This window comes from Gouania willdenowi, chromosome 11 (genome assembly GCF_900634775.1).
Source record: "Gouania willdenowi chromosome 11, fGouWil2.1, whole genome shotgun sequence".
NCBI lineage: Eukaryota > Metazoa > Chordata > Actinopteri > Blenniiformes > Gobiesocidae > Gouania > Gouania willdenowi.
Genome location: NC_041054.1, coordinates 10,440,433 through 10,465,637, shown reverse-complemented (window position 1 = coordinate 10,465,637; position 25,205 = coordinate 10,440,433). Strand labels below are relative to the sequence as shown.

The 25,205-nt window shown below is 38.3% G+C and overlaps 1 protein-coding gene across 1 annotated transcript; it reads right to left on the bottom strand.

Annotated features, from left to right (window-relative positions):
- Positions 1 to 117: 117 nt before the first annotated feature.
- On the bottom strand, positions 118 to 25,205 carry rnf19a (ring finger protein 19A, RBR E3 ubiquitin protein ligase). Its single transcript, XM_028461177.1, has 10 exons — positions 25,045 to 25,205; positions 12,447 to 13,278; positions 6,779 to 6,987; positions 6,537 to 6,681; positions 5,759 to 5,921; positions 5,342 to 5,456; positions 5,093 to 5,251; positions 3,594 to 3,807; positions 3,365 to 3,508; positions 118 to 2,410 (listed from the first exon to the last, which is right to left on the bottom strand). The coding sequence occupies exons 2-10, from the start codon at positions 13,061 to 13,063 to the stop codon at positions 1,699 to 1,701; spliced, it is 2,478 nt and encodes an 825-aa protein (XP_028316978.1). The 5' UTR covers positions 13,064 to 13,278; positions 25,045 to 25,205; the 3' UTR covers positions 118 to 1,698.

The following is a 25,205-nucleotide window of genomic DNA, read 5'->3' as shown; positions in this document are numbered from 1 at the left end:
GAGTTTGACATCCCTGCTTTTTGTTCTACCAAGTGAACATACATCTCCTCAGAGAACATAGAGCATCTCACACAGATCCGCATCACACTTTCACGTCCTGATTGAGCAACAACAAGCTTGGTTTTGACTTTTTATTGGTATCTCTTTTTTTTTTTTAATATGCATTAACATGCACATTATAAAGCAAATACTTACAAATATATATGTTTTCAAACAGGCCAAGATTAATCCACCCGATTAGAAAATATTCCTGGCATTCATAAACATCCAGCGGGGGAAAAAACAGAATATTAAGTAAATATAATAGCATGTCAGACCAAAGTGGCTCTTTTAGCTGACAGTTTAACAATTTTACACCAAAAAAACAATCAAGACTTTGGGCCAAAACTAAATATTCTGCCAAGCTTTTCTACACTCTTTGGTGGGCTAGCAGGGCTAATGTGACAGTTAGTACTCAGTCGATTGTGTACATTTAAAGCAATTTACAAGTAAAATGTGTTTCTCGTTTCAAGACAAATTATGACGTAATGAAACCGTATACAAAGGACATTCCCTCCCATCTCAAAACATCCCAAAGGCACTGCAGGTTCAATATAAAGTGATTTCAATCATTTTCAGAAGAAACCTCGTTACATATCGTAGTCAAAATACAGCCAAAGCTCTGAATCAAAAATATTATTCTGATTTGGATTATACCAAGAACAAATCAATATCATTACTGTACATTCACTACAGAATATTAGCGATAAATGTGCTCGTATACAAAAGACGAGCTTCACATTGCACAACAAACTCCTTTTGTTTCCCGACCGGAGACACGTCAGGCTTTTATTGGACACACACACTTGAAAGCAGAATGGATTATTGCATATGCTGTACGTTTGGTAGATTTTCCAGTTTTAGTTGCAGATTATTATAAAAACAAACATCTGTGCTACACAGTGCAGGCTCTGTTTCTTTAAATCTTGTTTTAAACCTAAAAAGTATTTCCTTTAAACATCCCTTATAACATTTTTTTCACCAGTGCAAACAAAAGCCTGTAGAGTTGTTAACGTGTGAATTACAAACTGATTTAAACCATGAGTATGGGAAAAACAGGGAAAAGAAGACAGTTTCGGTAACATTGGTCATCACAGTTCCAACCGGTTAGAAACACTTTGGACCCAACACGGGCGTCAAAATTAAAACCGACTTTCTCAAAATGGAAAATAAAAGTAAACACAAATCAAGAGTCACCTTGAAACTGAACTATGGTGACTTTTTGTGGTGGAGAAAAATAAACGTGACTTTTCTACATGCAGGTCCCTCTGATACTTACATATTTCGATGTCATGACTGCATTACAGAATAAACAGAAAAAAAAAACAGCTTGTTTTTTAATGTCAAGAAAAAAAAATGGTTGAATAACAGCAGCTAGATTCTCTGCTGAAAGCAAACGCAAACTTTTTCAACCTGTGTTACACCAGACCGTTAACATTCAGCTCTACGTACTTCAGACCTTGCTGTTTCGCTCCGACCACTCGCACAAACTTAAACAACCCTTTCTCTGAACCTTCTCAACACCTGCATAGACCAGAATCCACTGTTTAAACCTGTCCTCACAGCTGATATAAACATAATGACCCACGTTGATCACTTACCCGTTCAGAAGCAGATATCTATAATGAGCTGATAAGGCTGATGATGATGCTGAGAGCTTTAAATGTCTGTTTGGATGCAGCGTTTCTGGGTCGGGCTGCTGCTCGCCTCATCCCTCTCGGGCTCGGCTGCGTCGCTCTCGCTAATGAACAGAAACGGCGAACTGCTCACCTCCCCGGGTGAAGCGGGCGGAGACGCAGAAAGACGACGGCAGGTGAAGGCGGCGTGGCTGCTCTGAGGTGGGAGGTGCTCCAGGCGGTCGTGCTCCACCTCGGGCATGGGTGGGATGGAGACGTCTGTGAAGGCGCCGTTGGAATGGTCCGCTGAGGGGGAGGAGCAGGGCGCCTGCCTCAGGGCGTCGGGGTCGGAGCAACTGAGCTCCGATGAGAAGTGGCTGCAGTGGGAGTCGGCCACAGACGGGAGGGAGCCGCTGAGCGACGGGGAGTCGAACTCGGATGAATTTGTGCTGCGTTGCTCCAGCAGCTGCGTGTCCCTCTCATGCTGAGTCTCAGCGAGCTTCGACTCTGCTCTGATGCTGCTCCTCCTCTTCCACAGCTTGCCTTTGCTCGGTTTGCCTCTTGCACTAGCAGAGTCCTTTGAGCAGCAGCTACTGGAGGGACACGAGCACAGGCAAACTCCACCGCTGGCTCCTTTGACTCCGGACATGCCGCTGCTGCTGCAGCTGGCTTCATCGAGGCTGCTGCTGGCACTGCAATGTCTCACCTTCTCCTGCTTCAGCTCCACATCTGCCTGAACCTCCACACTGTTCTCTCTGCAGAAGCACCAACATGTCACTGATAAACACTAAAACACATGATGTCTGCTTTGTAAAAAGCTGGTTCCATACACATTGTGGCAGGGTTGGGGTAAATTATAATTGTAAAAAAAAAAAATCAGTTGCTGTTTTAATCGTAATTGAATTGTAATTGAGTTCAGATAATTGACTTTGTAATTGGCAGAAAAATTATATAAAAACTGTCATTTACAATTGAATTAAACGCAAAACTTGGGAACCATGTTACATTTCTATGGCGTACACATACGTAGTGAACAATTCATAAAACATATTTTATATAAACTTTTGCAACTATCCATCAGTTCTCTTGAGGGTCATTTTAACATTTAAAAAATATATATAAATCTAGGGATATACTGACAGTAAAAAGGCTCAGACACCCACACCCAAAATATGAATACCAATATTTTCATTGATAAGGAAGCCTAACAAGGTAACCAAGAGATTAGAAAATATTATTTATCATCTAATTTGTTTTTAGTGTATTTTACAGCTGATTAAAAACATGGCTCAAAACTGACCCGTTATAAGAGATGCTAACAGAAAGCTAACAAGGAATGTTAAGTTTTATGGGGTTCTTTTTTAAAGGCTTAATAAATGTGATTAATTGTAATTGAAATTTGGTAATTGATAACGTAATTGTAATCAACTTTCGGGGGAAAATAATAATTAAAATTGAATTTGTAATTGGAAAAAATAACGGGCACCGTAATTGAGTTGTAACTGACCATGGATAATTGAAGACGTATTTGTAATTTAAAAATGCAATTGACCTCAATCCTGCATTGTGGACCAAAACAAACACAAAGGTTTTGTTTCTAATCTATTCTGTGCCACATTCTCCCATAGGCAGTTCATACAGAGCTCATGTGACTATTGTGCATCTGTTAACGTGTGGTTATGGCCAACAAAGGGGGAGGGTTAACAAACCTTTCAAGAGGAACGTAAGAGTTGAGGATGGATCCTGCCATAGCCTTTGTGCTGGCGTTATCGCTCATCGTCCCCAAACTGACGGTGGCCGACTCACCACTCAGGCTGCAGCGCTCCTTCTGCACATCAGCCTGCACCTCCATCCTGAACAAAAGGAAGCATCCATACAGGAAAGTATGTAAAATATATGTTACATGCACAAATTCACATTTCCTGTATGAACATTTACCGGTTGTAGCAGCTGCCTGACAGACTGCCAGTGATGCTGGTCCCCACCAGTGCTGTGGTGCTGGCGTTGTCGCTCATGTTGTCGCGCTGCGTGGAGCTCACGCCGCAGCGCTCCATGTGGCTCCCGCTGACGCTCAGGCCGGTCAGACCGCCGACGCTGGCGCCGTCCCCGAGGCTAGCGTTGTTGAGCCGAGTCTCTGCTACTGAGGTCGTATCTGAGAGGAAAGATCAGCAAAAAAATAGTTTTAGCAAAGCAAGTCAAATCATGGAAATGCCACAGCAGTAGGACCCCTGCTGGAGCTGGGTCCAGTGGATCACCACTGTAGTGTTTTTGAACATGAAGACTGTTTAACACAAAAACTGACAATTGTCGCCCCCCTCCACCCCAAACCAATTCCTTCATTTGTCATTTGCACGTGTTATGTTTTTTATGCTGTTGTTTTTCTATTTGATCTTTTTTTTTTTTTTTATCTATTTTTTTTCTAATTTATGTCTGTCTTACAGTCATTCCTTTTGCACTATTATCCTATGTTGGTATTTATTTTTGTTCATATTGTCTGCTATTCTGTTGTCTTGCTGCAATGTGTGAATTTCCCCTGTGGGGATCAATAAAGTACATTAGTACATCTTTACTCTCAATTTCATAGAAATGCAAGATGTTATTAGTTTGCTGAAGGTTCCCTGTTCTTAATAAATAAATAAATAAATATTAATGCGGAAAACTTGCACAAAAAAGTGAATTTGTCCGGTATTTGTCCTGATGTGGAAAAAGTTTGCACCCCTGCTCGAGTTGGATGCCTGTGTATTTTAGTTAAGCGATGTGTGTTATTGATGGTTAAAACGGGTGATTCACAGAGTTCACAGTGATGTCTAAATGAGCAAAATTTGTTTTTGTGAAAAATGTGTGCATGCTTAGTGTGTTTTTGCACAGTTGAAGAGGTTTATTGTAGTTTAATCAGCACAATTCAGAGTCAAACTCTGAAGTAGAAAGAAATACAACTAATCACAGCTACAAGTTGGGCTAAAAAAAGTGTCACACGGACAGGCAAAAAAAACTAAACAAAAAAAAAAACAATTTCACACCATTCTATTGACGAGTAAAGGCAGAAGTTCAGGATAAAAAGTGGCATGTGAACACAAAAAGAGAACAGCGTGCGTGTGAAGAAATGCATTCCAGACAGATACAGGTGACGTCCTTAGATTCAAAATGATAGCAGATGATCACGATGCTCATTTGTGACCGAACTGTACGTGTCTAAATAAACAAGTTTAACTGGTTATTGTCAAAGTATTGACGTAAGCAGCGAGTATTAGGAACAAAATATGAACCAAAATATATAAATAAAACTAAAGAAAAACAAAGCATTTAGCAAAGCCGGAGGAAAGGTCCACAATCATTTTCTGTTTGTTCTCGACCTATTTTTCTGAAAAGCATTACAAAAATTGCTAAACCTGTTGTTTTTGTCTTCTCTCTTTTGTGGTTCGCTTAACGATTCTCACCTGTGGCTGCTGTTCCGCCGCCTATGTTGTCGTTTTCATCATCAAATTCAATTCGCACCCCTTTGCCGTTTCCAGCAGACACTCCACAGCCTCCGCTCCGGCACAGGGAGATGGGAACGACGCCGTACACATAAGCGAGCATGATGGGAACACCAATGCCTGTGTGGCCAAGATGAATGAAGACTAAGTCATCAATTATTGACAAACAAACAAAACACATTATGTGAACAACTTTTTCTTCTTTCCTACCGACGGTGACGGCAGCAACCACAGGGGAAACGATCACAGACAGTGTCACGCCACCAGCAATCACCAGGTTCCTCTTGTGTTTGGAGATGTCCTTTCCTTCATAACGGTTGTGAATCTGAAGAGGAAACAAAAGGACCAGGTGCAACTGCAGTTTTGACCCCAATTTGCAAATCTCTTATCTCCATGTAAATCTTTAAAAAGTGATCCTCACATCACAATACTAAGAGCTGAGAAACTGGATTTCTTGCATTCCTTAAGTGACGATACAGACAGGACAGTAACACTGTTGTGTTCTCTTGCTTTTCAAAGCAGCGTTTTAACATACAGTATATTCTGATTCTGATTGGTCAGTGATGTGTCCCACCTCTGCTCTCGTGTCTTTCTGTTGGTAAATATTGTCCCTCAGCAGCCCCTCACCTTTCTGCCCACGTAAACTGGGATTCCGATGATCATCGCAGGGATGGCGATGCCGGCAATAAGCGCAATGCCAACGGGCGCGCCCACCAACGTGCCAAGCTGCCAGAGAATCTTCTTCTTTCTGCTCCAGGGTTTCTTCCCCCAGAAGGTGCAGCCTGATGGACTGATGGCAGAATAGAGAGGTGGTTTACTACAGAACGGTTTCATGGACTGAAGAAAAGTCAAACACTTACTTACAACTTTCAGAGTCATTTGGGAATTAAATGACAAATGTATAATTGTTATTTGCAGGGTTTTGTTCAGAATTAACTCCAATTACAGCTAAATTATTTTTTCTGGGTAAACTTTGCATAAGACAGTAATTACATGCATTAGAGTTGGGTATTGCCAGGTACCTCGCGATACGATACATCGCAATATTTTTGCCCACAATAGCAATATTATCACGATACAGCGATTCAGCACAGTGGCTCTGTGTATGTATATCCACACACACACACACACACACACACACACACACACACACACACACACACACACACACACACACACACACACACACACACACACACACACACACACACACACACACACACACACACACACACACACACACACACACACACACACGACAAAATTTCAATTATACAACTAAAAAAATAATATAATAAAAGTTGGGACAGGTCAGATGGTAAACAGAGGTTTTTTATAAACGCAACTTAAAAATCACTCAATCCAAATTAGCCTTAGCAATGGCCTCTTTAGTGTTTGTCCCCACCTTAAGTAGTGCAGGTCGGAGATCTCCTTCATGCAGAGCCAACAGAACTCACAGCCACACACAGCACAGGTCATGTGATTACAGCTGCCGTCATTCATCTTGATGATATAGGCAGCACAGCGAGGACACGGTTTGATGTCATCGCCTGATTGATAAAACAAAACAAAAAACAAACTGAGGGTGAATGGTGTGCTTCGTGTGTGAGCGCTACAGAACCGGGTTTGATTTGTGACGGAGCAGACCTGCGGCTCCGCTCTCCTGGCTGTAGCTGAGCGAGGAAGACCTGAAGCTCCTCAGCCGCAGGTTCTGGGCCCTCTGCTGTCTCGCCGTGTCACAGGTCTGGTTGGGATGCCACAGCTGCTTGCAGTGGTAGCAGAACTCAGTGCCGCAGCCCTCACGTCCACAGGTGATCTTTGGGCAGCTGGCACAGCCAAACGCAATGACTGCATAACTACAATATGGGGGGAAAAAAATTAATAAAACATAAGCAACTCTACACTTTTCTCAACAACTAATCAGCAATACCTAAAACTCAGGGGTAAGAAGTACCTGAAATAGTCCCTGGTGTAAATGTGTATAGTTTTATTTCGTGTTTTTCCATTAAGAATCACAAAAGCGGGCTCATTAATAGATGTGTTGATGCTGCAAAAATCTGTTTTTTTTTACAGCAGCAAAAGTAAAACATAATCATTAAAGGCAAATCTTCAACTTCTCTTTTATTTGTATTATTTTATCATCCTCCATTCAGGCCACTCTGTTATTAATTGTTTTTCTTCCCAGCAAGCATTTGATTATTACTCACATGGCGTCAGTTATCTTCTTCTGCAACTTGTCATCATTTTAACCATTGCTTTTTTTTAGAGGGGGTTAATAATGGCCTTAGGATTGAATGGGTGTGTGAAGGTGGTTGTCTGTCTCTGTGTTGGCCTGACAGCAGACTGGTGTCCCAGTGTGTACCCCATAATGTGCCTGATAATAGGATAAGTACCAGCAGGCCCTTCGATGCTTTGAATCAGACAATATTTATTGCAGCGGGGACCACAAACATGGGAATTTCTGGTCTGAGGGCTGCAATATTTAATTTAAATGTCAGCATTTAGGATAATGAGCAATTTGACCATTAATACAGGTAAAAGCAAAGGATATTGTGTTTCTCGTCCTTTAAAAAAAAAAAAAAAAGAAAAAACGAAATTTCATTCTTGTGTATTTTTGTTGTTGTTTTCAAAATCCCTCTGTGTATTAATTTTTATTGATCAGTGTGCCGAGTTGATTTTTTGGTGCTTTGTGAATTTTGTTTTCGTGTATTTTTCCTGATGTTTTGTATATTTTTATCTTTGGAGTCGTTATTTGCGTATTTTTGTGGTATTTTTGTGGTACTTTTATAGATTTTTATTTTTGCTTATTTTATTGTCGTTTTGTGTTATTGAAATCCTTCTGTTTTTTTAAATCCTTCTGTGTGTTTCTGTCATCATTTGGTGTGTGGAGTCATTAATGTGTATTTTGTTGTTTTTCATATTCTGTCGGTGGATGTTTTGTAGATTGTTCTGTTATTTTTTAAGTCATCCTGTGTGTTTTTGGAGTCATTTTGCAAATCTTTATTGTTTTGATGTAGTTTTCTGTCATGTGTATTTTTCTGTAATTTTGTATGTTTTTTTTAAAAAAAATTTTTTAAGTCATTTGTGTTTACTTGAGAGGCCACACAACATTTGTCCGATGGCCGCATGTGGCTGTAAATACAGCTGGTAAAAAAGGTGCCAAACAACATCATGTAGGACATTGTGGATTTGACTGATTGGCATTTGACAGACCAGCAGCAGTGGAAGTATTTGTGTTACTTACATGTGAACACATGGGCTTAAAAACAAGGCTCGGTGCAGACAGTGTTCCAGACAGTCTCTGTTCACACCACAGTGACAGAAGCCCAGGGCAGACAAACATCTCCGCATGAACGAGTTCGACAAACGCAAATAATCATTTAAATGTCTGCATCCATCTAAAGTGAGTGAGATGTGTGCGACTGCTTTTTTACTGCAAATCTAACTCTTACTTTAAATATGTGAGTATCAGTAAATCTGGTTTGTGTTTGACCCGCACCAAAACGCATCACAAGACACTAAGATGAAGTCATTGATGTGTAAGCCTACAGTGAGAGCTTTGGAAAAGAACAAAAAGATGAGTCTAAAGTTTGACAAACTTAGCCGCTGCTGAGCTGATGGAGCACTGAGTGAGCGCTGTAATCAGAGGGAAGTGTGGCCGTGAGCCAGGACTGAGCAACAGACTCATAAAGGGGCCATTATTCACACAGACAAGGGTCAGCAGTGTTGGTGCAACAAAGCCGTGAGAGGAAGAGGAGGGTAGCACCAGCACTGGATTCAGCAGGGAGCTGAAAATTGTGAAACAGAGCTCAGAGGCCACATGTAGTAGTACGAGTGTGGTCACCAGTGCACAGGAGTCGTGCATGGACAGAGGAACTCATGGCTGGGCTCAGTGACCGAGAGAGCAGCTCCAATCTGTGTGAGCGCTGAGCAAACTGTCTTTCTTTGACCAACAAGAGCATTAGGAACACGTTCAAAGAGCTGGTCTGCAGAAATACTAACACTCCTTTACAAAACATACAATATTTTCTTGAATGACTTCTATCCATTCTTATATGTAGGGTTGGGGTCAATTATAATTGTAATCAGGTAATTGATAATTAATTACAAATATCACATAATTCTAACAGCAATTGTAATTTGAAAAATCTGTTGCTGTTGTAACTGAGTTCAGATAATTTACCTTTTAATTGCAATTGGCATTAAAATTTGATATAAAGGGTCATTTATAATAAATGTAAATAAATAAAATATGTTTCATATAAACTTTTCCCACTATCTGTCAGTTCTGTTGAGGATCATTTTACCATTTAAAAATTAATTAAATTCGAGGGGTATACTGACAGAAAGAAAAGGCTCCACACCAAAAATATTCAAACCAATTTTTTTATCATATTTATTTATTATCATAAGAGATGCTAACAGAAACCTAACAAGTTTTGAGAACGTAATATAACTGATGTTCAGGGGGAAAGTAATAATTGTAATTTAAATTGTAATAGGAAAAAAAAATGGTGGTTCCCATAATTGTAATTGAACATGGATAATTGAAAACTTAATTGTAATTAAAAAATGTAATTGACCCCAACCCTGCTTATGTGTAGAGGATTTTGATCCAAAAACTGTTGACTCCTGTGAGCATGTATTGGGTAAGATTCATACTCGTAAAACTCATAGATCTTCATGTTCATGATTATTTTCATAAAGTGATTCTTATGCATATTTAGAACCTGCAGGATTTGCAAAGGCACCAGAACCCAAAGACCCTCATCATGGTGTACAAAAGGTAAATAGATGAATGGAAAGCACTGCCAAGTCAAAGCTTTCATCAATATTTAACTTATATAAAGGGAACAGGTTTGTTTAGCGCCCGTCTGTCTTGGTAAGAGTTGGAATGATGAAGCAACATTTCCAATCTTGTGAAATTAAAGCAAAAATAAATAATAAGGCAACAGAAACAAGGTAAAAGTTTGATGATATTTTTGTTTTTATAAAATACTACTTAATTTTTTTTTAAATTCCACATACATAATATGGGATATACATAATGTCATAGTGTGCACTTCACATCCTCAACCTGTGTTCTTAAATAGCGGACGTTTAGCTTAGCTGTGAGACCTTCTACATCCTGTTCATTCCCCATTTAATTCTCAAGCTTCACATCTAAAAAGAAGACAAATAAGATGCTTCTGACTCATTCGACTGACAGAACAAACAGGTCAATTGCTGTAGGGATATTTTTACACAAATTCTGGAGCAGTCATAAACTTCACAAAGAGACTATAGCCTTGATCTTTGCATAGAGTGTTCAGTTATTTTCGGACTGGAGTGTTTATTATGGGAGATACAGTGAACCTGCTTAAGAAGAGCACTGTCAGGTTTGTTTGTTTTTTATTTCAGAGAAATATTTGAAGATTTCATTTGCAAAAGCAGAAAACTTCTATTTATTTTTATTTAAAAAAAAAAAAAAAAAAAAGGTCTTTTCATGATTTGTTCAGGTGACATGAGACAAATCAAAGTTGAGTGGCTTGAGTGACCACAGAAGTGAATAAAAAGCTCTTCATTCTTACTGTGATTTCTTGTGTTTTCCCCACAAAACACAAAGTGACTTCCCAACACGTTTCTGGTGTATACAGACAGGAAGTCGCCGTAAAACAATAGTGGATTTGTTTATTTTCGGTGCTTACACAGAAATAAAGAAATGCGGCCGAAATTGAATGTCTCGTGAAGTGATGTCCCAGGAACTACTGTGACAAATTAAAAGAAAAAATGGTGTTAGATAAACTTTTCCCACAATGTCAATAATCGTGTTTACAGTGGAGATCAAAACAAATTTTGTTTTCAAGCAATAGATGTTCTATTTGTTGATTTATAAGGCCTACACTATGTCTTTAGCTGATTTAATAAATATTAAAGCAGCAAGATGAAACTTTTTTTTGGCACCATTTGGTCAAAAATCTGTAATCATCTTTGAGCATATTGTAATTAAAGTGTTCTGAGTGGACAGTGAATCTCATCTCCTTTTCCTGTCCCTGTAAAATGACATTTATAACTCCAAAAGCATGACGCTCCTAGAATCTAGATGTCAGCCAATCAGAGAACTTTCTACAAACATGTTTGCTCCGTCAGCTGTTTTTGGCGTTACTATTTGTGCTCGACAAAAGTCAGATGCGTTCAGGTACCATTGGTAGCGAAAGTGAAATGGCGGACGTCCAAGCAGAAGTCTCCATAATAGCATTAGACACAACAGTTACACAGCAAATCAAGCGGAAGGTGGAGGTGGAGAAGCAACAGTTTAAAGCCACAAACACTGAGTAGGAACGGATCGCTTTGCGTCCTCACAGACCCCCGTGACTGTGCAGGGTCCGCCCCACACACACACACACACACACACACTGGTGTCAAAGAGGGAGTGAGAACAGACGGGATGAATCACATGTAAACCAAGAGAAGCTTATTCAAGGAGAATTAATTTTATAGTCTGGGTGCGGAGTGATAGTTATCATTCCGATTAGAGCGACAGGCAGCTGGGTGATCTCTGGCGGGGACGAGCCGACGGCAGCAGCCGCTGCTCAGGGCAGTAACTACAGTGATACGTGCATTCATATTAGAGTCTCTAAAACACCAGAAAACTCTCCAATAACACAAGATAAAGTCCATACACTTGTCACCAGTCTATATTGAGAGAAAAAAAATAAAAAATCACTAAAAGCGTTCACAAAAGATACCGGTAAGAGAAGTTGTGTTTCAGTTTTATTTTCAAAACGGAGTAGAGAGAGGATTCTGCAAACTGCAGCTTTAAGAATGTTGAAATGAAGTATATTTTTGTTGTCTTTCTAAATCTTGAGTAGGAGATTATGTAAACTTCAAAGAAAATGTTGGTGTAGGAAACATCATGCTGATGCTGATTCGTAACAAATTTCTAGGGCCTCGATGCCTCTGAGGAAGACTGTGCTCCTCATCTGTGGAACAAACTTTGCCCAAACTCTGAGCTTTTAAAAAAAAGGTTAAAGACATTTTTATTCAACACTGCTTTTAATTAAACATTCACACAATTTAATCTGATATTATCCTGTTTTATTGACTGATATTGTTTTACATGTTTTGGTTTTTCCTCCTTTAAATGTAATTTTTTTATGGTGTGCTAACGCTACTGTGATGTCCGTTTTGTGTAAAGTACTTTGACAGTCGGCAGTCAAAACATGTCAGGAGATCAAAGTAAATCTCAAAATAAATTTCCTGGAAAAAGTTGTCTGAATAAATGAAACCTTAACATGAAAATTTGCGGGCGTTTAATGCCTCGTCTCCTGCTTACCCACAGTCCGGGGCTGGGCACCAACGGCAGTCGGGTTCCGCCACCAACCACCTCCTCAGCATGAACTCCTCGTACTTCTCCATTTGGGCTCGGTCTCCCAGGATCATGCGGATGTCGTGGGGATTGAAACGCTCCGAACACTCGGGGCAGCTAATGTTGACTCTGGACTCAGAGATCTCTATACGCAGATACTGCCGCAGACAGTCAGCACAAGAACGGTGAGGACAGGTCATGATGTCGGGGAAGCGCTCACGTGTGTGACGCAGGAGGCACAGGGGGCACTCCAGGAGCTCTGCTGAGGAACCTGACGCTGAAGAAGTCGATGCTACCTCCAGAGGAGAAAGAGTTGCGGGTTTATCGTTGGTGCTTTCGGGCTGTACGCTTTCGATGCCGAGGCCGCTGTTTGCTCCGGCTCCTCCTGCACCCTGCACAGGCCTGGACTTTCGCTTGGGGTCGCAATCGGGGCGGCATCGGCGAGCAAAGAATGAGTGAAGGGAGAAGCGGCGCTTTTTGGGAGGTTTCCTGACTGAGGGGAGGCTGACCGAGGAGGCAGCGGACTGGATGTCTCGTTCTGAGCCAGTGCTGCCATGATGCTGCTGGTGCAGGCTGCTCATCATATAAGAGGGATGCTCACTAGTTCAGTAATCAGTACATTTAGGGGAGATGATGAGGGGGAAAGATAGGATAAATGGGACTTAGAAGATGTTCACTATGACATTGTGGAAGGGAAGAAGTTAGAAAGGCCTCTAAGTAGTACGGTAATTCTTCAGTGACTGGTTTCAATCACTTTGCTGTTGTTGTTTTTAGGCTGAAGAGTAGTTTGGACACATACCTGGAAGGAACAGAAAAACACAAAAATAAAGAATAAGCTTTAACACATTAAAGGGGCAGTATTATGAAAAAAAACACTATTATGGTTTTGCTACAGTGATATACATTCCTTTGGCCTCCCTTATTATTCCACATTTTGTAAAAAAGTCAGCGAGTTTCTCAAGTTAAAACGTCACATCGTGGAAACTCCTCCTCCTGACAATCCTGGCTCTTCCTACCCTATATAAGAATGTGAGCTCCTCCCTCTCAAACTACCTCGCAGGTGAAACAAACACTGCGGTTTAATATAGAATATACATTATGCTTTATTGTCATGCATGTAAATCTACATACACAAAATATATTCTCTGCATTTAACCCCTCCATTTTAGTAGCTATTTTACAACCTCGTAACACATTCGACATGATCTGATGTGTTTGTGACCCAATGCGACGCAGCGGTCAGACAAAACAAATGATTATCACCTTAAATGGAATATTCCTGTAGTTAGGAGAGGTGAGGAGGAGAAGAAAGTGACTTAGCAGCTTAACACTCCGGTGAATGTTTGAAATAGATGACTGTCTCAGCTGCTGCTCACATGCATACGCACACCCTGAAGCAGCATTTGTTGGACTCACAATCACAATAGCCACTGAAATAGCCATGTGGCTGAAAACAATTACAAGTGTGTATGGATAGACAATCACCACGGTAATAAAGGTGTGGCATTAAGTCAGCATCTACAGACAAGCCCCAAAACAGCCTGTTTTTAGAAGCATCATGAAAGTGGGCTAAAACTCCAGAAAACAGGTGAGTTTGGGAAAATAAACTTCAAATACTATGTTGTTGGGTTTCTTAGAACAAATGAAGATGGGTGAAAAATACTATAAAACTGGACCTTTAAGCAAAATGAGGTTATTCCGATAAGCATTTCAACAAAAGATTAGATGTGAAAAATAAAGACAAAAGATAAGATTACTACCAGTAAAGACTGGGCGGTGGCTCCTACCCTAGGAGTTAAACGGGATTGTTTCTTGGAGTAGTTAGAATTTTCCTTCAGGCACCAGGAACTTTTTGTCAGTCCTTGTTTTCCTGCATACTTTAACATGTGGATTCTACTCACTCTGCTAACATAAGCAACTGCATAATTTCCCCAGAGTGGGCATTAGCGGAGTGGAGACAAAACAAGCCTAAATCCTGTGTGTTTCCTCCACTGATCTCTGATGTGGCCACAGCTGTGTCCACGTGACGTGCCTTCACCTCGCCCTTAGTGTAACTCAGGGAATAAAAATTAATGTGAAAAAAAATGTTTCAGCGCGACCAAACAATAAATGGTCATTCAAATTCCATTTAGAACACAGAGACCCCAAAAACAGCTATGAGAGCTCTCATTTAAGGTGGTTGTTCAAGGATAAACTTCTGTTGGCTGTGCTAATAGACTAGAGAGAGAAAAAAAAATGTCTCAATGTTTGCCTTCCAGCAAAGGACTGAAGGGTAGACTCACTAATTTAGCACAAAAACAGAGCGAGAAAAGTCTAAAAAAGTGGAATCAAGGATTTATAATAAAAAGCTGCTGCAAATTGTGATGATTGTCAGTGATTCACATTAGGACATAGTGATTTTTAATTTTTGATACACAGTTGTTAATATGCTTTGAAACCCCAAAATTGTTATTACTAGAAGTTTTTAGGAGCTCATTATAAGTGGTGTCTCGTCAGAAAGGAAACCCAAGTAGGGCAGTAATCATAAACAAGTACAGGACGCATATCCACAAGGATCCAGTTTGATAATATCTGCCAGGGTTTGGGTCAATCAAAATTTTAATAGCATACACATAATTGATAATGAATTACAATTGTCATAATTTTTTAAAACATCAGTTCAGATAATTTACTTTGTAATTGGAGTGGAAATTCTATAAAAACTGTCAATTATAATTTCATTAAATGCAAAACTGGGGGAACTATGTTACAGTTCTATGTCTTACACATAATGTACGGTAGTTAAAAATTAATAAAATATATTTCATATCAAGTTTTCCCACTACCTGTCAATTCTCTTAGGGATCATTTTACTATTTAAAAAACTTTTTTTTTTTTAATTTAATTTTATTTTATAGATGATTTAAGTCAAAACTGACCTGTTGTCATTAGAGATGCTAACAAAAAGCTAACACAAGAGGAGGTTAAAGTTATTTATTAAAGGCTGAGTAATTGTGCTTAGTTGAATTTGAACTTTAGTAATTGAGAACATATTTGTAATTGAAAAACAAGCCATAGTAATCATAACTGAGTTGTAATTGAACATAGATAATTGAAGACGTAATTGTAATTGAAAAATGTAATTGACCCCAACCCTAATAACTGCTTTGCAATGCAGTTCAACAATTACCGTATGTAATTTCAAATTTCAATGCAAAGGGGAACCCAACAGAGAAAAGACATGTTAATAATAAAATAAATAAATGTACATTTTGCAGACTATTCTCACAATTGGGTTCAATCATTTAAAATATATCATAATTATTTTATATCCCAGAAGCTTTAACTTTAAGATATTTAAGAAAGATGTAATGCTCTGAGTCTACTCTCGTTTGTGTGTGTTTGTAATTAGGGACACATTTCTGGAAAACTCCTCCATGAGCCAAAACGTGACTAATAAAAACGGGGTCAGTACAAATCTTATCTCGTACAGCAATTCCGCAAATCACCAACGTGGACTCTCATAACCTACAAACCTCAGTCTGACTGGCTGCAGGTTTTCTGCCCTCACGATGACATGCGAGCGGTATCCAGCTTTTACTGCTTTAGTGTCAGAGCAGAGCCCTAAAATATAAAACCAGGCTTTTAGCTCCACCGCCTGAAGCCAGATTCTACAGACCACATTTTGAACATCGACTTTGTTGGCAGCTGTTTAATAAGGAATATTTAGGTCAGATAGTACATTCCCTGCACTCACTCTACACAACTGTTCGAGTAAAAAATTAACATGGCTTTAGTAAACGTGCATAGAGCACAGCTATTATTATTATTATTATTATATAAAGCAATATTACCAAGTCTACATAATGCACTACAAAACTTACATACTGTAGTTTATTTTTAAAACACTAAAATACAATAAAGTAAAAAGTGTCACTTACAAAAGAAGAATCTTATTCAAGGTAGATGGAGGCATTCAGTCAGTAAACCATCTCCACAGGCTCTCAACAGGTATAAATGCTTCCTGCAGGATACTGCTCCACCTCTCTCACTTTTTCAGCTGTGTAACAGAGCAAATACCTGCACTAATGTGTGCAAAGCTGGGATGTCGAGGAGGTTATCACTCTGATAATGCATACACCATCTTAAGGCGTCATTAGCTTAAAGTCTGTTTATGTTCTTCACAAAATGGTTAATAATAAACTGGTTTTACCAGAAATGGTTTTATGTCCTCATGCATGATCATGAACAAAGAAGAATTAATAAAATGACAATCAATAGTATAAATTTATGGATGATTCAGTTTTTTTCACATGCGTACGTGTGTGTTTGCCACACAAGCCAGGGAATGAATTTAAATATAATGTTGTTGATTTAAAAAAATAAAAATAAATCACTTATGTTTATTTATTTAAAAACCCAATAATAATTTACTTCTAATAAGTTCATTTGCAGCTGTTTCATAATGAACTGTTAAGTAAATGTGATTTTATTATCTATCTTAATCACCAAGGGTGTCCCGATCCGATAATTGATATCGGTCCGGTATCAGCCAGAAAAGAAATATCGAATTTTATCGGACTAAATCTAAAATCTCCGATATTTATTATATTATATTTATTCAATTGTAGAATACTGTAGATTTGTTGAAGGTTAAAATGTATGTAACAAATTGGTTAATAATAAATGGGTCAGTTTTTCTACTGTTGCTGACTATTGTTCTCCATTTGAGTATCATCACTTGATCAAGCCTTTTCTAACATTCCACACTACAAAATAAGTAAAAAAAGTATGTGTGATTCATGCCGATATCGCATCGGGTCGATATCGGCCAAATACTCAAGGCTGCAATATCGGTATCGTATCAGAAGTGAAAAAGCTGTATCGGGACATCCCTATTAATCACATTTAGGTCGACTATTAAAGGAAATGTCAACTGCTACTTTTACCTGAGTATTCGTGCACTTGAGTGAGTACTTTAATCTTTACTGGAATGTGCAGTTTTTTGGCTGAAAACAATAACAACAGTGTGGATAGCAAAAAAAAAATCGCTTTGGTGATCATTAATCTGCCTCGCAAGAGTGAAGCATGAAGTCAGCGTCTACAGACACGCCTACTCATGAATATGCATAAGTAGGCTCCAAAACAGACCTTTTTTACTTTTTCTTTTTTTAGAAGTGATCAGGAAGTGACTTTTAAAGTGCGAAAACTCTGGAAAACAGGCGAGTTTGGGAAAATAAACCTCAAATACTAGTTGTTGGGGTTCTTAGAACAAATGGAGATGATGGTGAAAAATAGCTTGATATAGGACCTTTAATACCTGAAGAGAGTGGGAAGTGGTAAGCTAATTGTAACAGTCAGGCAGACATGATTAGTTAGCTATGCAAGTATATTTAAAGCTATGGCAGTGGCACCATACATTGTTAATCTTGAATTTAAAGTATAAGAGTTAAAAAAGTTTATAAACCATAATTGTACCTTATCAAACCATTGCCAACACAACCAAGTTGTAAAGAGTAATCTGCTCTAATTAGTGCCTCTAAAAGTTTGAATGAAACACTTAAATTAAAAGATGGAGGCTTAGAAAAGTAAAGACCGAGGAGAAAAGCGACAAAGTTTAAGTGTCTATGTAGATCTTGCATCTTGTAGATGGAGATCTAAAAAACCCAAAGTGGAATTTTCTGAAATAGGTTTCCAGTGAGAAAATCTGAGCTTTGCAAACTCTGTGGAAAGAGCTAAAACACTAGGGTTTAATAACACACCCTTACACTGAATACCAAAGTAAACGTTTAGACATTAACAGACAATGATTGTGTAATAAATGCACAGAATTAATTGGTGAGTGATTTTTAACAGACACATTGTTTTGACATGAAGATAAAAATAAAAAATAAATAAATGTGTACATTTCTCGTGATATTAATTATTAAACCTCAGTGCTAATGGCATTGTAGTATTCAGTAAGACATTCCTCAGTGTACTAGATCTGTGTAACCCAAGTGAAATGATATATTGGGCAAAAAAAATCTGTGTCCCAAAACTTAATGAAGAAAGAGAAAGTATTTTACACTACCCACAAGGTAATTTGAAATTGCAATCCAGAGACCCAATTAAACTGGAAAAACTTGCCTCTGTAATGCGCAACTGATGACAGGGACTTTCCATTCTCCTGGGGTCATTGTGTTTATTTGTATTTTGGTTGAGTGGTTCTCAGGCAATCACATGTTAAAGCAGCTCATACTCGGATCACTTTGGGGCCTACGGCAATTGAAATTTTTTTAACTCTAAAAAACTTTCCTGATGTGGATGTTTTTTGTAGGATTTGGATGAAAGGCAAACAATAGGGGGAAAAGTATTATCTAGTAGGAGTAATAATTGTAACAAGTATAGCCTTTGGAATCCCCAAGCAATAATCTGGCAGTTTGAGCACAACAGTAAGCAGAATGAATGCAGGTTTCCCTTGTGTTTATTTTTGCAAAGAGACAATTAAGCGTGCAAGAAAATCACCCTGGAACATTTTACCCATACCGCTGTATTACGGAACTTCGGCCCAGTGCTGCGTCAGAGCCTTTCCTATGGCCACTTGTGGCTTATTAATAAGCAATAAACAACAGATAACGCACCCATTCCCACACAAACATCCGTTTCAGGCATTATTGCTCTAAGATTTCTTCCCATGTAAACAGCAAGAAAGCAGCCTAAACAGAACATGCTACAGTAAACATGCTCCTACTGCACATGACTGCATATTTTCAGAAAATATGTAGTCATAAATATACAACTAAAATCACATCTCTTTGAACAAGATTAAATAAATGTGTTATTTAGGTTCCGTTACACATATATGTAATCACGATTTTGATATTTTTCCTGATATTTCCATATCAAGAGTTTATATCATTGGAAACTTTTAACATGCAGAAGTGTAAAAACTAAGGAACAATTGTGTTAAAATCTAACATTTGAACAACAATGTGTCAGGATTTTCCTGATCTGGGCCACAAAGATTAACCTAACAAAGGTTTTTGGACTGTGGGAGGAAGCCAGAGAACCTGGACAAATCCTAGCCACACATTTACTCCATACAAGAAAGTACCAGATGCCCTACCAGGGATTGGACTGGACCTAAACAACCTTCTTTTCTTGAGGCAGAAATGCTAATCACTAAGGGGGTGGGAAAAAAATCAATATACTGTGTGTGTGTGTATATATATATATATATATATATATATATATATCAAATATTAAAATCTATCTTTTTATTCATGTTTTATAATGATAAAAAAACATTTCATTGCGCTAACATATGTGTAGCACGTAAACGCACGGTCACTAGATGTCAGTGAACCACATCAGACCTTGTTAAACTACCTCACTCATCAATGAATTTTAGCTTGGAAGTTGATTGCACTTTTTTTTTAATAAAACAAACTGGACACTTTTATAGATGTGTTTTTTTTTTGTTTTTTTTTTTTTTAAAGAATTTAAAACCGTAAAAGAAACAGAATCTGTTGTAGAAGCAAAAATGCAACTTTTTTGAAAATGTATTTTGACAGTCTGATAAACAACACATCACTCGTTTTTGATATTTGTACTTGAATTATAATTTGTTACTATTTCCTTGTTCTCAAAAGTTTCAAAAATATGAAACAAACTGTATTTCATACCATTTTGTACTTGTAAAGGTAAAATTTGTCATGTATGTAAGATGTATATTGTATTGTTTAGTATCGGAATACATTGCATCATGACATGCAAACCGTGAATCGTAACATATGATCAGATTCATAGTGCACCCAAATAAATCCCACAAGCAACTAAACATCTTGCTCGGCACAATCAAAGCAGCTTTAAAAACATTAATTAAACCTACATCAGCTCTCATAACACTTGAGGTATTTGGGTTTTTAAATAAAAGGTAGATTGATAAAAGAACTCAATGATTATCTATCATTGCTGTCATCATGCTTAGTATTTTAAACTGTGTAAGAAAAAGAGCTGGTCAAAGTCTTGCGAATTAAGTAAGTTATTAAGAAAAACAATCAATTTTCTAACATTTATGAATCAGTATGGAATTGTCAAGTGTCAAATAATTAACCTAATAATCGATGTATTGGTACACTTATAATACAATAGTGGTATACTTCATTTGAGTCATTTGTGTTCACAATGTGTTCAGCCTGTAACGATACAAAGTTGTTCACAAACGCCATTCGCAGACTAGCTGCTCTCTCAGTGGTTAGAAATACTGATTTGAGGAAAAATCCAGAGTAAAACTACAAACATGGACTACCAACAGCATGTGTAGCTAGTTTGTTGTTGCTAGTAGCTATAGTTACTATACCAGTGATTGAAATAATGCCTTACTATCTAATGAGAAGACGTGCCGCCTCAAGTTATCACCAGTTCTGATGGGTACATTTTCTGCAGGTCACAAGCTTCTCACACACCACAGACGGTGCATCACGTAAACTGCTCATCTGCCCAGATTTGACTTTTTTTTTTTGTTAAGATCGATATGAAATCAGAAGTCAAGCCCATCCTTCATAAATCTCCTCTATCCAATCATCTTATACAACACCTCCATCACCTTCCTTAATGTTTGACAGATTTTCTTACATGTTAATTTATACAATAGCATCTTAATACACAGTTTGTAAAACTTTAAAAAAAAAAAAAAAAAAAAAAAAAAAAAAAAAAAATCACACAAAAGAAGGAAATAAAGGAACTGTCTATTAGAATTTGAAGGGGACATATCATGCTAAATCCACTTTTTTAGCCCTTAAATGCATTTTGTTGTATATTTAGAGTGCTTAGAAGTACAGAAAAAATCAAATTAGTCTCTTCAGGTGCTCCGTAGATATCTTTATATTCTGTTTTGCTCATATTTTTCAATCTGTTTCGATTTTTCTATTCTCTATTACGTTTTTTGAACTATTACATCACAGTATTTGCAGCGGAACTGCCAAAATACTACATCAACTCCAGGTCCAACACTTCGAGCAATCCGCCATTTTTATTTCTCGCTTTTATTTTGTAGTCCAAGCTCAAGGATGCCGAAGTTACGAGAGGATAAGTCAAAATGTTCGGTTGTTGGATGTAGTAACCCACACGCTTCATTACACCGTCTCCCAGCATCAGAACCTTTTCGAAGTGACTGGTTGAGTTTTATTTTTCACGGAAATATACCCACATCTGTGGGTAAGGTCATTTTTGTGTGCGCGAAGCACTTCAAGGATGACTGCTTCTGCAACCTCCGCCAGTATAAAGAAGGATTTGCCGAAAGACTTTGTCTGATTGAGGGGTCAATTCCTTCTATCTTTGGAGACGACGAACAGAGCACTTCAGTAAGCTGTAAATAACGCTAAAAAGTGTGATGATAAGACGTCCCTGTCATTGTTTTGTTAGCATTAGCAGTTGCACCGTCTTCAGACTTCATATGTTAACGCTGTGTGCTCGCTTTAGATCCTTGATGATATGGCCTACGTGATTTAATTTAAGTCTAAAGTTTTCATTAGTCATTTCATTTTGCCGTTTTTGTCTTTGAAAAGACTGTATTAAAATGCATTTCGTGACGTTAGCTTGGCGCTAGCGTTAGCTCGGTGCTTGCGTTAGCTCACTTGTTAGGGTTCTGCAGGTTCATCATCTTCATTTTCATCTCGCTCCGCCGGGTCCGACTCTGGCTCGAACATGTAAGGCTGGATGGACAAGTCTTCCGTTGTTGACATTTTGTAAATAACCTCTGAATAAAAAGTTTATGCGCCGCTACATAGCCGTATCTCTTCTATCAAACTACAAAAATGGCCGAGCAGGGTTGAACCGAGTGTCACTTGAAGAGGGGGCGGGGTATGGAGTGTCTCATTTGCATTTAAAGAGACCGCACCAAAACGAGTTGCTCTCAGAAGCAGTAGAAAAGGGGCCTGTGGAGCTATAATTATGAGGAACTCAGACCCAAGCATTGCAGTTCCGCTTTATATAGACCATAACTGTATTATTTATATGTAAAAAGGAAGGATTTAAAACCATGATATGTCCCCTTTAAATGCCCTTTAAAATGATGTAACATCCTGATATCTTTTTTGGTACGCTGGTGAACTTCTCCCTACTGAGAAACGCTCATTTTTGATGAGTGGAAATAAACTGCTTCAAGAGTTCTTCTGCTCTGTTCAAACACGTACACTGACTTCCTCTGACATTCCAGCTGGAGAACAGATTTCCTGATCATGACAATGAGTTCAGCTTTTAAAGCTTTGGACCAAACGACAACCCTGGGAGCAAATGACAAAGCTCTAATAAAAACCCCAAACTATTTTCTTACGTAACATTGTTTATTCAGCAGAAGGAGGAGATACACCAAACTACATCATCTAACTGTTCCTCGGACCAGTGTGAACAAGGAAACAAACCTTTAACTGGATAATTATTTTCCTCATTTCTATTTAATACTTTGAGGATTAATGATGTCTAGCACTACACAGAGGTTGTGCACTGAATGCCTGCTTTCGCATGCTTCTAGTCCGTTTGTCAGTCTACTGAAGAAGGAATTTTTCCATTTTGTCACTACAGTGAATAAAGAAAGATGCAACTTTTTTTTAATGTTGGGATAGACCCTCTGCAGTACGCAATAACGCCTCAAACCAGCAGAATTGCTGTCATCATCATTTAGCACTATGGAGACCGCAGGTAAACAGTAACACACAACAGCTATTTAGCACATGATGGAGCAAAGAAGTTCCAGCATTTCATAGATGCATTTTGACTGCTAAACAGGTATCCACGTTTTCTAACAGTAAATATATATATCCTATATTTTATTCCACTGACACCTTTAAAAAAAAAAAAAAAAAAAAAAAAAAAAGAGTGTTTCTTCAATTCAAGCATAGTTTCCCTATGATTATTGCAGCAGTGATTAGCAATGTTAGCCCCTATTTGCAACTGGCATTATGGCTTTGCTTTGGCTGCCCTAATTCCATTAAAGTAAATAGTTTTCACATGAAAGGTCACATTGACCATAATTCTTTCCAAGGTACATGGGGACATTAGAACGCATCCATTAATGTCTGCACACTAAGGTCTCGCTTTAAAAAGAGATTTATCTGTCAATGTGAGGTACCCGTTTAAATAAAGGCCGTGGCTACGGATACGTTAAACATGTCCATAGACTGCCTCTCTATGCATACGCAGCACCCCTCATTGGCTAGTTTAGGTCACGTGATAGGTGCACCATGTGACTTAAAGTTCCATCAGTTGTATTTTAGCCCATATTTGTTTTTGGTTACCCGGATAACCATTTTATTTTAGCCCTACCCCTAATCCAGGAAATACCCTAAAATGTTTATTTTTGTGGGATATCCATTTTTTTAAAGGTGGAATTTGCCGTGTTAAATATGTTAAAATGAAAAAATGTATATGTCAAAAGTGGGATCAAACCCACATTAGCAGAAGGAAGAATCCTTGAGTGCAGCGCATTAGACCACTTGGCCATCCTGACAGAAAAGGTCCGGAAATGTACCCATCGTCCCGAGTACTATGGCCACGTTTAACGTATCTCTAAACACACAAAAATGAACTCTGAACAGAAAATGAATGCAAATGCTGGCAGTATATTAATCACCAAATTTCTCCCACGTTCTGGATTTCGAAGGAAATTTGATTATTGTGCATTGCAATAATCAAACCAAACCCAGCTCGGTCACATTACAGATAACATCCTAAAACTGTGACACATTCAGAAAATTATTGTCGGTTACTTGTTTATATATCTTTGGCCACATTGACCCTGAAAGATCTATCTGTAAATGCACACTGTGTAATGTAGGATCTCACAATAAAAATTGATTATTAATCAGTTTCTAACCTAACAGTTTTTTGTTGTGTTCTGACATATCTCTAAAGGTCGGCACATGAAGTATATCAATGCAGGATATAATAATATCATATAAATTATATATATGCTTTGAGCATTTTACAGTGTTTGAGATCTTATTTTGACAATTACAATATCATGAATCTGTCACTGAGCTTAACATTATTAATACATATGATTTACAGTTATATTTTTTCGGTAACAAAATAAAATGGGATTTACAGAAATATTTTAACCTCGAACGGTGTCCTTGAACGCATCTTTTATCCGCTAAATCCCGTCCACACTAATTATGGACACTATGAATAATACACGATGCGTGAACGTGAAAAAAACAGTACAGGTTACCTGTGAGTCATTAAAGTGAAGTTTAACAAGTGAATGATTTCGTTTTGTTTGCATTTCCGCCTGGCTAACCAAAGCTAGTCTGCTGGCTAAAATTAAACGCCCGTAAAGTTGCTAACCAACTCACCTCTGCTATAATTTACCCGCTCTCTCTCGGTTACAATAACCACACGGCTAATATAAGCAAGTCTGAACGGGTTTTATATCTTTATCCATGCCAGCAAAGGATTTTTGGACTTTAACGGAGAAGATTACCGAGCTAACAAGGCTAGCCTGTAAGCAGCCTCGGGGAAGAAGGAGGAAGTTTCGATCAGTGATAATGGCCAAATCTTACACTATATCTGTAATGAAACTCCTGTTCCAACGTGTACTCACGGAAGTATGCGTCTTTGGTATGTTTTCGCTTCACCGAACAACGGTTAGAAGAGCTCTTCAAGTCTCAGGAAGCCGTAGTTGTTGAATTTGTAGGAGGAAACAGCCGTAGCTGCATCCCAGAATTCGACTGTGTCAACAAGCTGCACAACACAATTACATTA

What these genes read in the sequence shown, in the direction of transcription:
- rnf19a (XM_028461177.1), bottom strand. Translation starts at nt 13,063, where the DNA reads ATGATGAGCAGCCTGCACCAGCAGCATCATGGCAGCACTGGCTCAGAA. An exon ending in TGCCCAGCCCCGGACTGTGG is followed by an intron (nt 6,988 to 12,446) that starts GTAAGCAGGAGA and finishes CCCATATTGTAG; the next exon opens with TTATGCAGTCATTGCGTTTG. An exon ending in CGGCGGAACAGCAGCCACAG is followed by an intron (nt 3,808 to 5,092) that starts GTGAGAATCGTT and finishes CTTTCCTCTCAG; the next exon opens with ATACGACCTCAGTAGCAGAG.